General features: G+C 36.8%; 1 protein-coding gene across 7 annotated transcripts in view; it reads right to left on the bottom strand.

The window, feature by feature from the left end:
• The window catches only part of MAP3K1 (mitogen-activated protein kinase kinase kinase 1), a 60,515-nt gene that overhangs the window by 21,161 nt on the left and 24,994 nt on the right, over positions 1 to 14,360 (bottom strand). For 6 of the 7 annotated variants that reach the window (XM_040540464.1, XM_040540465.1, XM_040540459.1 and 3 more), the window contains exons 2-3: positions 3,845 to 3,995; positions 1,059 to 1,265 (exon numbers count right to left, since the gene is read on the bottom strand). In XM_040540464.1, coding sequence (XP_040396398.1) covers positions 1,059 to 1,265; positions 3,845 to 3,988 — 351 coding nt within the window. In that variant the 5' untranslated portion in view covers positions 3,989 to 3,995. Of the gene's footprint in view, positions 1 to 1,058; positions 1,266 to 3,844; positions 3,996 to 4,454; positions 4,832 to 14,360 lie in introns of those variants that run through there. The other variant, XM_040540463.1, reaches the window with a different exon arrangement.

Genomic DNA, 14,360 nt, shown 5'->3' with positions numbered 1-14,360 from the left:
AAGTTATGATGCAGGAGGTTGTAACTGACTTACTGTCCATCAGTTAAGTAAAGGATATCCTAAACTTCAGGGTTTCTCAAGTGAAAGGTAGATATAAAACAAAAAACGAACAATTATGAACAATTTTTAAAAAGCTGAACAATTTTATTGTTATTATTATTTTTAACATTTTCATTTCTCTCATCAGGAGGAAAGGAGTTCCACAATGCTGTGCTGTGTGATATTCATCCCTAGTTCAGTGGAACAGCAGTACATATTTTAGTGATTTTGGAAACCTTGTTTAGAACAATGGGACAGTGAAGGCTATTAGATTTTATTCTTACTGTAATTGCACTGTGAAATTGTAGATGAGTCAAATGAGGATGAGTACGTTTGCAGTAACAAATCTGTTACACACTATTGCTCAAACTGTTATATTCCCAAACTTGTCTGATGAACCTAGTTCTTAATGTTCAAAATATTCCATTCCATTCCTGATCTTCTCAAACATAATGGTACACATTTTACCTTCTAAGAATGCATGTACTAAAACTTCCCGAATCTGTACATAAATCTCAGTCCTGAAACAGAGGATCACAAATAGCATACTACTAACTGTTCTGGTTACGGGTTATGTAGCCAGAACCAGGTATGTAATTCTCTAATGTTACTCTAATCATCAATCCTGTCCTCAAGAGAGTATATCGGCTTGGAGAACTGACATGCAAAACTACAGTAAAACCAAACTCCTGGCATCTCCTTGTGCAAATCAAGGTAGGAGAACATTCATATCTATTCTTCCTCATTTATTTCCTAAAAAAAAATATAAAAATCGATAGCAAGACTGAATTAAAAGGAAGAAACACCTAAGAGCATAGAATAAAATTCCACGCGAGAAAAATGTAACATGAGATATGCTCTGCATATCTCACTCTCAAGTGAGACACTCTGTGTCGTAACACCTCTACATCAGCATCTTGCTTTACCCAGTGACAATTACATATTTATTGCCTCTCTATTTAAGCAAAAGATTGTAGAATATATCCAGATCAGTAATTACATCACAGCTTGCAACTTACAGGTACTGGAGATACCCTTTTTCTTCTAACACCTGGTGATTCAGATTTAACAGTCCTAGAAGATGATGAAGAAGAGCTACTAGGAGAAGGACTACGCCTTCCTTTCTGCGTAGGTGAAGAAGCAGTGCTTTGTCCTTCAGCTTGAGGTTCTAGTGATAGCTTGTTCATTTCAGATCCATCTCCCTTCACAGGGATAGGTTTCACCACCTTGCAGGAATTAAACCATGAATGTTAGAATTATAAATTAATCATTTTATATTAAAGCAATACAAATCCATCAAAACTTGCTTTGCTAGCATTATATAACTAAGCCATTATTCAGACATATGAATTTTGCACATTTCCTAAGCTTCATTATTAACATCTCATAGGCATTATATCTTATTAGTCTAAGAAAAGAAAGAACATTTTTACTGTCCTTTTGTGCCACTTCTGTTAATTGTTGCAGCAACTGATTTATTCTTGAAGTGTTTCTCTGTCATTCATGGTATATCAAAGGACAACAGTTTCCCCATTGGGACAGTAAGATCGAAAGGAATATTTTCCTCCAGACACTGACTGCCTATATGAGAGTTATCTACCAACTACTCTAAGTATCAGTTGAGAAATATCAGGGTTACTATTTTTACAGAACAATATGACCACTTGTTGCAAAATAAGATTACTTTAAACCTGGAACCAAGTACACGAAAATTAAGGTGTGCTGTGCCCCTTGAGAACCCTGCAATACAACTGGAACAGCTACATCACATCTGATAAGTGAGCTAATCATTGTGCTCAGTGCCACACTACCTGCACAGGTATGTGCTCAACCAGAGTGAGCATTTACACTCCTAATACAGGTTGCGTTGACACCAAATTTCGGCACTGAGATATGGAATATTTCAGCATAGCTTTCAGATGTCTGGCCCTAAGACCTACGTAATCTATGGGAAAATATAATTAAATAATAATAACTGAATTAAAAATTATATACTTAAAAGCAGAGTGTAATTGAAAGCAATCCCACCAATTAAGAGTCAGTTTTAATTCTACGTTTCTCTGTGACTCAGAGGCTTGACTCAAAGCTGAAGGGAACTCCAAACAATGTTTCAGATTAGAAGAACAGACCTCTCTCGTGAAGTTGCAGAGGTCTCTTTTCTTTTGTCTGACAATCTTTTTTTTTCTTTTTTCCCAAAACCAAAAAGGTCAGGGGGAAGGGGTTCTCCCTGCTTAGGGCATATAAGACAAAACATCTAGACCAATTTCCTTTCCTCCTGTATTGGACTGCAACCACAAGGTAGTGATGCTATTTTTTAAACAGGATTTAACTGATCTAACCGTAGCAATGCTGTTGTCCAGAAATGCATTGAGTTTCAGCAGGCTGGAGGGAAAATACGACAATGAGGAGTTTGGACATATAGACAAGTCACAGTTACCAGCTGCTATTGCTTGACAGACATTGAATATTAAAATACTAGCAAATGAGAATCTGGAGCATAGAAAGTTACAGTAAAAACCCAGACACCTCAAAGAAAGTGAGCTAAACAGAGAAACAATTTCAAGCTATGCAATAACCAAGATACGTTCAAAAAATTAGGAACTGTTTTGTGTTAGAGGTTTTGAGGTATTGTTTTTTTTGTGCACTGTTACATATTTTCAGCATTCTTTTTTATTACAGAAACTTACCAATAGACCATTTTTCTTTTATTTCAGTACACTTGTGTACTATGTCAGATGATCTTAGCTTTAAATTAGTGCTCCCATCAAGTGACACTGGGAGTCACATTGACGAGTGCAACCACACTTGCATGCAACTAATTGCTATTGATTAACTAGCATTATACTTAACGTTGGTGTAAGAATTGTTTAATAAGTTCGGGGGTTATCTGTCTGCAATTTCTTAAAAATAAAATTACTTAAGAAAGAACCTGAGGGAAGAGCATGGGGGCTGCAGTGGGAAAGCTCACACTGGGTGTTAGGGAAAGGTTCTTCACCCAGAGGGTGGTCAGGCTCTGGGACAGGCTCCCCAGGGCAGTGGTCACTGAGCCTGCTGGAGGTCAAGGAGGGTTTGGACAATGCTCTCAGACATCTGATTTTATTTTCAGGTGGTGCTGTGTGGAGCCAGGAGTTGGACACAATGATCTTTGTAGGTGCCTGCCGGCTCAGAATATTCTATGATTCTAAAATTATTTCTGAGCCATTTATACAAAAAAAAAACAAAACACTGAAAAAGGCTAATGAGGTTCTCTGGCATCCAGAGTTTATCAGAGTTAAGATTTATGTGAAGGAGGTACTCAGATTTGCTTTTCTCTGTTTCTAGTATGCTTGCAGGTGTTTTTTTTTGTTTGTTTGTTTGCTGTTTGTTTCATTTTTCCTATCTAACAAAAATTCCATATGCTTACATTACAACATGCTGAAAACCTCAATTTAACTTTCTCAAACTATGGAAATAAAGCCATAAAACCTTTAAGAATGAAGGCAGTACAGAATACTAGAGTGCAGTTTTGCACTCAGTTTTTTACCTAATGAAAAACAGTTACTTCTGTTGTTGACATTAGAGGGCAGTATTGCCACAGCAGTATTCCATACTACAAAACCAGCAGAGCAGCTATACGTTTGTTTCTGAAAGTGTACATTTAAGAAAGTGAACCACAGTTTCCTGTTAAACAGACTAAAAAAAATGAACAAGAGGATCACAGTTAAGAGCCTGCAAACTGTTAAGATAAATAGGTTTCTAAAAGAAAATCTTAAGGAACTTTTATTTGTAACAGTTGTTACAGATAACACCCTTCAATGTTACTTACCACAGGGCCTCTCCTGCTTCTTCTTTCCAGCCATTCATGTTTCCAAGCTGGCATACACGTTGCCTTGAGTTTCTCCCTGATCATGCGCTCTTCTGGGCGGTCATCCATTTTCTGCAGCCCCCTCAAGGTTTCTTTATTCTCCATGTCACGACTAGAGCAAAGAAAAAAAAATATACAGTTATTTTTAGTTAAGTATAATACTATAGCATTCTTAATCTTTGTACCAACCTATTCTCCCTCTCATTACAATGAAGCTACTAAAAAAACATTAATTCCAACTGATTGCAGCAACTCTCTTAAGAATTGCTGCAACTAATTTGCTATTCTTCACTCTGTAGCATACATTTTTTGAGGAGTATTTCTTTAAGATGTATTTATTGCTTGTATTGGACAACCACTAAAAATGGAATAATTGGAATGTCAATTATAATGTCAATTATTGGAATAAAAATGGAATTGGCAAATATTAAACCAATACAAAAATTACCCTATATGTTAGGCCATTCTCCAAAAGTTTCAGAAGTGTTGTTCATGTATGCATTGGCAGTTCAAAGCTTGCCACCTCTATTTCAAAAACAATTTGCAAAATGAGTATAAATGAAAAACTCACATCTTCATTCGATGCAAAAGCATGCAACTATGTAGTGCCTATTCCCATACATGAACTCCTCAAAAAAAAAGAGAGCTTGTAAACTAATACACAGAGTACGTTTAAACCAGGCACAGAAGTCACGAAAGTAATGCAAGTGTCCTTGAGAGTTGCTTTGAGTGACTGATGACTCCAAAAGCACTCCCAGTCAGCTACAGTTATATCAAAATTCACAGCAAGTTCACATCTGTAAAATGAAAGTGTAATCCATCTGGCTTGTACTTTTTTGACCTACAGCAACGTAGCTGCCTGTGATTGCTGGCAACAACAGGAAATAAAGAAAAAAAGCCTTCTCAGACACTGAAAAAGAAATATGAGCAGTCTGGAAGATTTCCTGATTCTGTTGAGCTATCTGCTAAATCACCAAGAAAACCACATTCTTAAGCAGTAGCACATGATCCCTGCCCACCTTCTTGATGTTGGCTGTCTTTAAAAATAAGCAAGCCTAATTAAGCCAACTCTCACGATGAAGTTTTATTTCAAAAAAATAAAGTCACAACTCTTAAGTGGAAGGTGATAACTGCTAGATAATAACTTAGTTACAACAAGAAGCAACTACATATTTACAGCTGCAGCTTTCATGCCTGCAGTCTTCAACATCTAAAATGTTTAGCTATGCAGTCACAACTGCATTTATGTACTGGATGACTGCATGACAGCGTGACCTACAACTTTGCCTACAACATTCCCTGGAACAAAAAGATGTTAAAATTACAACATTTTTCTTCACCAGCACTACATTACTGACGTTCATTTATTACAAATCTGGACTTGGAATAATGAGAGGATTTCACAGATCAGAAAGAGAATGCATGATGTTTTTTCTTCTCTTATTGTAGAGACAAAGGAAACAAAGTATTCTGAGACAGGAAATAACTCTTCCTGTTCAGTGCTGAAATGTAATAAGCAGATGGATACTGTAAACAAAATACATTTTCTTTCAAGCAACATTTAAACCTATCATTAATAACCTATTTTAGATACTCAGAACCGTGTTTAATCATTAAAGACTCAAAAAAAAGTTTAAAAATAGAAAAACAATTGACCAAAGAATTTTTTTTCAAATGTTAAGTGGTAAGCCTTAACTTCAAAACTAAAGCAAGTGACATAGAAATTATTTTTGTTCTGGCACTGAAATTATACTGTTACTTTCTAGAAAGAGACACAAGAACTAGTGATTCTTCATTCACAGAAAAGACATTACAACAACAGGAAGAGTTCAAACATGCCAGAAGCTTAAAATGGGGGGAAGGGGGAGAGGCAGACCTGTTGTCTATTCTTATACAGGTTTGATTATTATTTTTTTTTTGTCTGGGGAAAAAAAATAAAGTCCCAAGACAAAAATCTTCATCGGCATAAGAAAAACAAAGCTCCAAAAAATACAAGTGCAAATTAAAAATATAGGTTAGTTTGTTTTTTGTATTAGATATTCCATGACACAAACCATTTCAATTGCATGAATACAAGATATTCAGTGGCTTTGTATACAAGAGAGAAAACACTATCCTAGCAGTGAAAGAATGACACAGTATGTCATTTCTTATATAAGCCTGATTAGAGTTTCCAACAGATATTAAGAAGTCTTTTAGAGGCCCTTGGACTCAAATTCATGAACAATGTAATACAACAGCAAAGGCTTCACAATTTGTACTTGTTCTCTAGAAACTAGAAGCAACTATCTTCCTCTCATGTGACAGTTAAACCAATCTGCTCTTGCCTGCACAAAGAACTCTTGTGCTTTTCTTACATGCAGGTGGAAAGACCAAGTCTGAAAGCTTTTGCTTAGCAAAACTAATCTATTTTTTTTGCAGATTTTAAGTAACGTGTGAGTTTTCATAGAACAGTTTCCAAAACGTTCCAGAAAGCTTCATATTTTAACTCAAACTTGGCTAAAATTATAATTTGTTATGTATTCTTATGCTGTTGAGTCTGTGCATTGACAGGAAAAATATTTTTTCCATTAAGTCTCCTGTATACTGCCAGACACCATCATTTTGTGTCCTGAACCTACAAAGGTTTTGTTTCTTTATTTTTATTCATTTATTTTTAATCTAAAACAACAAAAAATTATTCTAGTCAAACTTAGGTTTGCCCATGGGCTGCCAGTCCCTGTATTTCTGTAACTTAGTACTAAATAAAAACAGTAAAAAACCCACAGGGCACACCACAGAGGACTTGACCCTGCAAGATACAGGGCATCCTGATCTTGATTCAGCAAAAGCTATTCTTGAGTCAAGGTAATGATGTAAGTGACTGTCAGGTGGTACTCGATTTGAACAGCAATTCAAAGCTAAAGAGCAGGTCACAAATCTCGGTTAATGTGCTAGCTTGGGCTAGGGAGCCTGACATTACTTGACATACCACCTCCTGCTTCATCAGGAATCAAAGACTTTGCTCTTAAATCTTTCAGCTTTTCATGGATCAACCAAAAAGAATACAAGGCTTTTTCTAGGAAAAAGAAAACAGTAACTTTTGAAGTCATTGCCCTGTCAAACCAAAAAGACAGCATTAAGCATCCTTTAAATTCTTGTAGCAGTTTTACAGCTACACAGCTGATAAATACTGTTTTTTAATGAATTTCAGTGGTATGCATCTTAATAACTGCATTTTTCACTGTGAATTAATTGCTTCATGAACTACAAAGCTAAGATTAATGCATTGTATGGGAACATACATGTCTAATGAAATCTTGTGAAATACACAAGACAAAACTTTGTCCTTTGCTTCTGTCCTAATTTTGAAGTCTTGCAAACAGTAATTGAACTAGTTAGACTACTAACAACTGGATTTGTATGGATCAATGATTCAATATTTTAATACAAGGTATGCAATACACAAATTAATCAGTGAACTATTGTGAAAGATACAAACAAACTTTACTTCTGAACAGCTCACTGAATTTAATACTAATTCTTTGCAAGTATTTTTCTTACAAATGTCATATAACAGTAGTAAAAAAGCTGAATGGTAGCTCCAGTACATTTTCCTGAGCTTCTCAATGCTTAGAAACTGTTAGTTAAATGTCTTGGCTTCTCTGCTATCTTATTTGGGTGAACAGCTTTATCCAAAAAACACATTGGACCAGATTTTCTTGTTAGCAGTAGGAAAACAGGAAAGAGGTCTAAAAGTTCTGAAATAGGAAAGAATCAATTCACCAGTAAAAGGGAAGCTCTGTCTGCCATATCCACAAATACCTAATTGTAGGGAGGAAAATTAACTGCTGAGTAACTCTTTTTCAAATACTTGTCTGAAACACGTTTGTAAAGGTGACTTGCATACCAGCAGCAGTCAAATGATAACCACAGCTATAGTAAAATACTGATGAAGAAAAGTGGTCACACAGGAGCTCTATCAGGGAACAATTGATGCATTTAACAGCAGGTTGTGAGGAGGAGAGCCTGGAGTTAGATGGGAAAAGCAGTGAATGAGAAGGAAAGAGTATGGGAGGAATCCTATATTCTTAGTGCAAATTCGCTCGACTAAGGTGGTCAGCTACAAGTGTTTTAGATAACTTCTGGCCACTAACATTTGCAGTAGTGCTTAGAGTTTCTTTTGCAATTAAATATTTGTACTGTTATCAAGATCATTAAAATCAGATCAGGATGGGCAGGCAAGACACAGTCTGACCTCCTGCCGGTCTTCTGCTCCTTTTCTTCCTGAACAACTACTGCAGGCACCCATTGCCTAACCATCTGTGTCCATCCTAACAAAGCAAAAGATGAAGTATGACACCTTCCTTTACAATGAAAAACTAGGAAACTCTCTCGACCTAACTCTAAATGGCAACAACTGCCACAAAAAGACAGTACTAAACACACTACTTCACAGAGACTAATGAATCTGGCTTCCTAAAATAGTTACAGGGATTTCAGCCAGAAGTTATGTAAGTGTGAAATTAAGTTCCATTCTTCTATTAGAGTAGCTGACAAATACAAAAGGGGAAACAATAAATAGTATTCCCTTTTTCCTAGCTCCCTTGGCTTCTCCAATAGCTCTTCATCATCTTCCCTTGAGAACAACACAGACCGTTACATTTGGCCAACACACTGTCCCCTGAAGCTCACAAGGAGAATGTATTGAGTGGTGCTCTGCATTTATGGTTTGCCTTTCCCTCACACCAACAAGACTGTCACTTTGATGAATCACTGCAAAATGTTTTGTGTTAGAAACACCTTTCTATTTACCTCAAGCATATTAACATGCATCTTCTACATACATTTTGAAGCATACTTACTAATTATATATACATTTACATGCTAGAAAAAACACAGAAAAAGAATAAACGGGGCCTGTGAAGTAACGAAACAGACAAAACTAAATACCAGGAAGGCTTCTGTGGAACCTCCACTGATCTCTGGATTCCAGACAACAGTGTGAGAACCCATTGTGGAAAACACCGTTAGGTGACAGCCATTGCATTTTCATGGCAAATTAATTTTAATAGCTAGAGCCTATGCTATTTCTTCCATGATTTTTCTGTAAAAGGGAAAAAAATCCATAGAATATGAAAATATAGCAGAAAAAAATTGTTATTTGATTGTAAACCCAAAGCTGCTGAGCCTCCGCTAGTTTAGTAATATTCATTACTTACTCAGTTTGGTTAAATCCCTCATCTTCTCTCCCTATAAAGTCATTTGCCCTCAAAGGCCACTACAGCCAAGCATATCTGACTGACATGTCAAAAGGTACATTTGTCAAAGAAAACATTTCACCAGTAACAGGACACAGAAGAAATGTACAAACTGAGCCACCAGCTCCAGCAGAACCTCATAAGCCCTGGTGATGAAGGACCACTCAAAGACTCAGACCTTCAGAAGACAGATGTCTAAAGTTATGAAGGTATACCATCTGCCTGCATTTTCTAACCCCTAAGAAGTCAAATCTACTTATCTCAAGTATTAAAAAAAAGTTAGCTGGATTGCTTGCTCTGAAGCCACCTAGTCATAGGGACTATTCGGTACCACTGAAAATAAGCTCTCCTACGAAGCAGGACTAGAAATGCTGGCCTCTATCTGCAACAGATGCTTACCAGAAAAGCAGTGACATGCAATTCTGTTCTGCTGGCTTCCTAGGAAAGCAGTCAGACATCTGAAGTGAATATGACAGAAGCTCCTAGGTCTCTCTAATCCCTCCTGCTGTTACTTAATCTTTCAATACTAACTCAAATGCACCAAGGTATCCATGTGCTATTTTCAAGAGATAAAAACAGCAGTTCCTTTACAGGATCTATCAAACACTTTGCTTTCATACCAGAAGGTTTGCAGAGGGAGATTAGTATTTTATCTCTATACAGTTAAAAGATTATTCCATTATTGAGTAGAATTTCTGGAAGAACAGTCTCATGAGAAATACACAACTGTTTATATTGATGGAGACCCAAGGCCACTAACAGTTATGCAGCTTAATTCTTTTCTCATAACAATGTATTTGAACATATCTAAGTGTGATAACAGAGCTTACACAAGGATTCAATAAGTTTATTACTATACGACAAACTCCAGATACCCAGAGAAAAGGATCCAGTTCATGCCCAGTTCATGTTGGGGCAACGGAAGGAAATGTGAGTGTCCTGTGCCCATCCCTGTGTGACACACTACTGGGCACTACTCCAAGAACTGCAGTAATGTCATTAAAAACAAAGATTGCAATACGAATGCCCACTGACAGTCAACTACGCAATTAATTCATCTATACAAAGTCACAGGATTGCATGCATAGAGTATCAGAAAGGGACTTTTCCATAGGTTAGTCCATCTGAGCCCTCTGCTCTCTCGCGCTGAAGTACAAAACCAAGTACTTGCTTGGTCATGCATCACCTAACTCAACTCCTCTTTTAACAATCAAATTCTTCACTGGTGTTACCCAGTTTAATCTCTTAAGCACCAAACTGAACTTCAGCTTCAGTTTAAGTCTGTCATACCCCAAAACAAGAGTATTAGGTGAAATGTAATTGGCCTAGATTCAGAAGAGGTCAGGTCAAAATACGTGTGATCCTTGCTGATGTAGAAATCTAAAATCATTAGCAGAAAAATGGGATAAAAGGTGTGATAAAACCCAAAACAGAAGCCATAAAGCAAAGTTCCCAATGCAGACGGTTTATTGCGTACCCATATATTAAGTGTATAAGAACATTCAAGCTGTTTTGAGTTCATGTCTGTCCTGCTTCAAAGCTGAAATTGCCTACTGCATGTTGGATGACTGTCTCCACCCATAAAGCATGTGATAAACTTTCTTAGACAATTTGACTCCCCTTGCCTCAACAGATAAGAACATCAGACATTTAAAACAAAAGTTATACTCTGAATCAGCTAAAGACCATAGGGATGAGAAGACAAAACCATGCACAATACAATCCCACTTCAAAACGGATGGGGTAAATAAGAAAGTGTACAAAGAAGTAACTTGGACAGGACCAGCTACACAGATTTTCCAAAGCTACAACCTATTAAATAATTTCTGGAGGACTTAAAAGAAAAAAAATTTGGACCATTCTGGCACTGCTCAAAACTGTAGAATTATCAGCAGATATTAGCTGTTCCAAGATTGCTCCTAGAATGAGAATTTTAAAGTACACTCAGCAAAAGATCATAGAAGTAAGCCACATAAGATGGCAAATAAAAAAATATGACATTACAAACATATTATTTCTAGCAAACAAACATAACAGTCTAAAATTTTTAAGTTTAAATAACTGGTTAGACTGCAAATGGTATGCAAGGCAAATGGATAACCAAACTTATTCTTTTCGAAACAAATAATAAATCTGTAAGTGACTTAGAGCTAAGTTCAAAAAGTTATAAAACCCACCAATCCACAGCCCTACAGAAGGAGCCCAGAGACACAGAAAGGCTTTTAACAAGTTCGCTCTGGTTGTTTCTGAAGAATGATTTGAATGCCATGCATCCAGGGTAAAAATCAGATTTCTCCCCAGGGTTATGTTTCATGGCATTGTAACAAATTGTCATCTACTAGTTGGACAAAAGCAGCATTTAAGGATGCACGAAGCAGGACCCTAGTATGCTAATCATTTCAATTTATTTTCTTATGTATCTTGCCTGTGTCTGGTTTTGTTATTTGGTATTCAACTTTTGGAATCTTATACTCTAATTTGTTAAGTATATGTACAAGCTATATAAAATGAGAAGAAAAAAAATGAGTTACACTGGAATTAGTATCATTGATTTGATTCTTTATGATACAGAGATTCAATAAGCTGTATTAAAGAAGCACTAAACCATGCTAAAGAGAGGTCTGTCTCACTCACTGACACTGATCACCAGACACTATTCAAATGTCCTTGTCCTGCAAATACTCATGCATACGCTGAACTTTGCTCCAATAGCCAAACAGGACTAGACAGTTTTGCATATATTTCTGACTCTGGCATAAAAATCTTTCCTAGGCTGCAGAAATAAAGTAAAAAAAAAAAACAAAACCTTGCCAATCTATTTTGAGTAACTGCTGGGTGAAGAAACCTATACAGACATACTAAACCCCTTCACACACTCATGGTAGATCCATCATGGACGGGTTATTTCTGATCAGCAGAAAGTCAGAGGTTATCTCTGCTTGTGCCTTCCAGACAGACTGAGGATCTTCAGTTCCTAAGCTCTGGCACATATAGTGCTCTTGCATGCCATACAAAATTCTGTGTGCTGTATGGGAAGAGCACTACCTCTCTGTGCAACTGGGAGCGAATACCTGGGGATGTCCATCAACTAGTCTAGACGCAGGCCAAGCATACAGTAACTACACCCACTCTTAACAATGGCTGCTGCTATTAAATGTTTATTTTTGTAAGATAATAACAAGCTAGCATGACAAAACAAATGGCAGGAAAAGGCATTCAAAAATTCTGCAAGCATATGGCTAAAAATGGTTATGGTCTCAGCATCTCCTATCTCAGTTTCTTTAAAATCCACAGAATATAAAGATTCATGCACTTATCTTAACTGATGAGGAGAATATTTAGTAAGGTAACTCAAGCAATTGCAATACAAAAAAGAGTAATAAACAAATACACCTGTGACAACAAGGCAAGGAAGCTGACTATGGGACAGCAAGCATATGGACTACTCCTTAAAAAAACATATATATATATATATATATATACTTTTTTTGTTATTATCCTCAGTCTATTCCTGAGAGAGGAACTTCGCTACATTCCTATGCCATTTTTAACAATGTTCTCAAGTTTTTTAACTTATAGCATGCACACTTTAGAAATATAATTCTCGATACTAAATTGCATATTGTCAGAGAAAAAGCAGTGAATTCACACCTCTTTCTTGTGTGTCTGGATAAAGGAAAAGGGATATCTTCAGCATTTGCTTACAACTTGACACAAAAACTGCAAACACATTCATATAGTAAGTAGTGTGAATGCATACCAGTAAAGAAACATCATTTTACAACAGCTCCATTTTGTCACCAGTAATTTGAGAAAGGATACAGTGATCCATGAAGGAAACAGAATTTGATTAAAAAGTCCTCGCATCCAGGTTTCAGGAGAGCCATCCTCTCCCAGGATGCCAGACAATACATTCTCCTGCAAGCAAGCACCTAGGAAAAAAAAGTTTCAAAAAATGATGGGCACCCTGCCATAAAAGATACAAATAGCATTACGTAAATCTAGAAAGATGTGTGAGCACAGGCATATATTACTTACCAAAGCACACTCATACAAGAATAGTCAAATTCCCTTAAGACATACTGTGCATCAGTAACTAGAAATAGTATTAGACATTTATACAGTTTTTGAGGGAAGATGCAACAAGTAAGAGCTATTCAGTCAGCTGGATATCATTTTTTTTTCCTCCCTGTGAAACAATACTAATAAATACAGCAAGCAAAATTTCTTTTTATCTAGCAGAACATATGTGGTCCTACTAAGTCCAGATTCATGACAAAGCATCAGTACTTGATATAAAAGTGCAATGCCTTGCTTTGAAGACGACATTGGTCTGATTTGTATAAATAGAGATGCCCCCGTTACCTTCAGACTTGGGTTAAGACAGTGACTTCCAATGTACAGCTGCCAGCCTCCATCAGGTTTCATGGGCCATCAAGAACTCTGTCAACCCTTTGCTTCCTGAACCCTCTCCTGAGTACGTGCAGTTCTTCATGCTGGCTCCTGCATCCCACTTGGACTACACCCACGACTCTCTAGATCAACAGCTTCAGTAACCAGTACAGGGAAAGTTGCACAGGGGAAAAATAATAATAAAGCAAACCCGCATGTATTGCAAAAAGTCAGATAATGTTTTGGATTCAAATCAAGGAAATGATCAGAATTTGGGGGTGGTGATTTCACTTCTGCCTTCCAGCAGTCTATCGGCTTCTCACTTCTCGAATTTCTTTTTGAAATTAACAGCAACTTCTGACCTAAGGGTAGCACTTTTTAGGACTACCATGCTTCCCAGCTACAAGAAATCTTTTCCTTCCATCAAGGCTGTGTAGAGCAATCATTTTGCAAGATTTTGTAAAGTATCATCACTCTACTGATTAAGCCACCAAGCTATTTTGAACACTGAAAGCAGTTTTGTATCTAAGGAAGTACAGAAAGAAATGACCAACATGACAACATAAACCACAGCATGGAACAAAAAATCTGCCCTGATTTTCAGCTGCTTCCCACTATTACATTACCCAAGTATTCTGGTGTATATACCTACATGGTAGTTGAAATTAGAGTAGAGACAGATTTGGTCCATCTGGGACTTTAAGGCCATAAAATACATTGAAAATAAGTGGTGATATTATTTTAATGCAAGTAATACACTTCAGATCATGCCAACTGCAGCTATGTTTGGCCGAACTATGAAGTACCCCAAAAAATCTCTTTTCTGCATTCCTCAAAGTTTTCTA

The sequence above is a fragment of the Cygnus olor genome, chromosome Z, assembly GCF_009769625.2.
Source record: "Cygnus olor isolate bCygOlo1 chromosome Z, bCygOlo1.pri.v2, whole genome shotgun sequence".
In the NCBI taxonomy this organism is placed as follows: Eukaryota; Metazoa; Chordata; class Aves; order Anseriformes; family Anatidae; genus Cygnus; species Cygnus olor.
The sequence above is the reverse complement of the archived record's forward strand: the minus strand, read 5'-3'. Positions and strand labels throughout refer to the sequence as shown.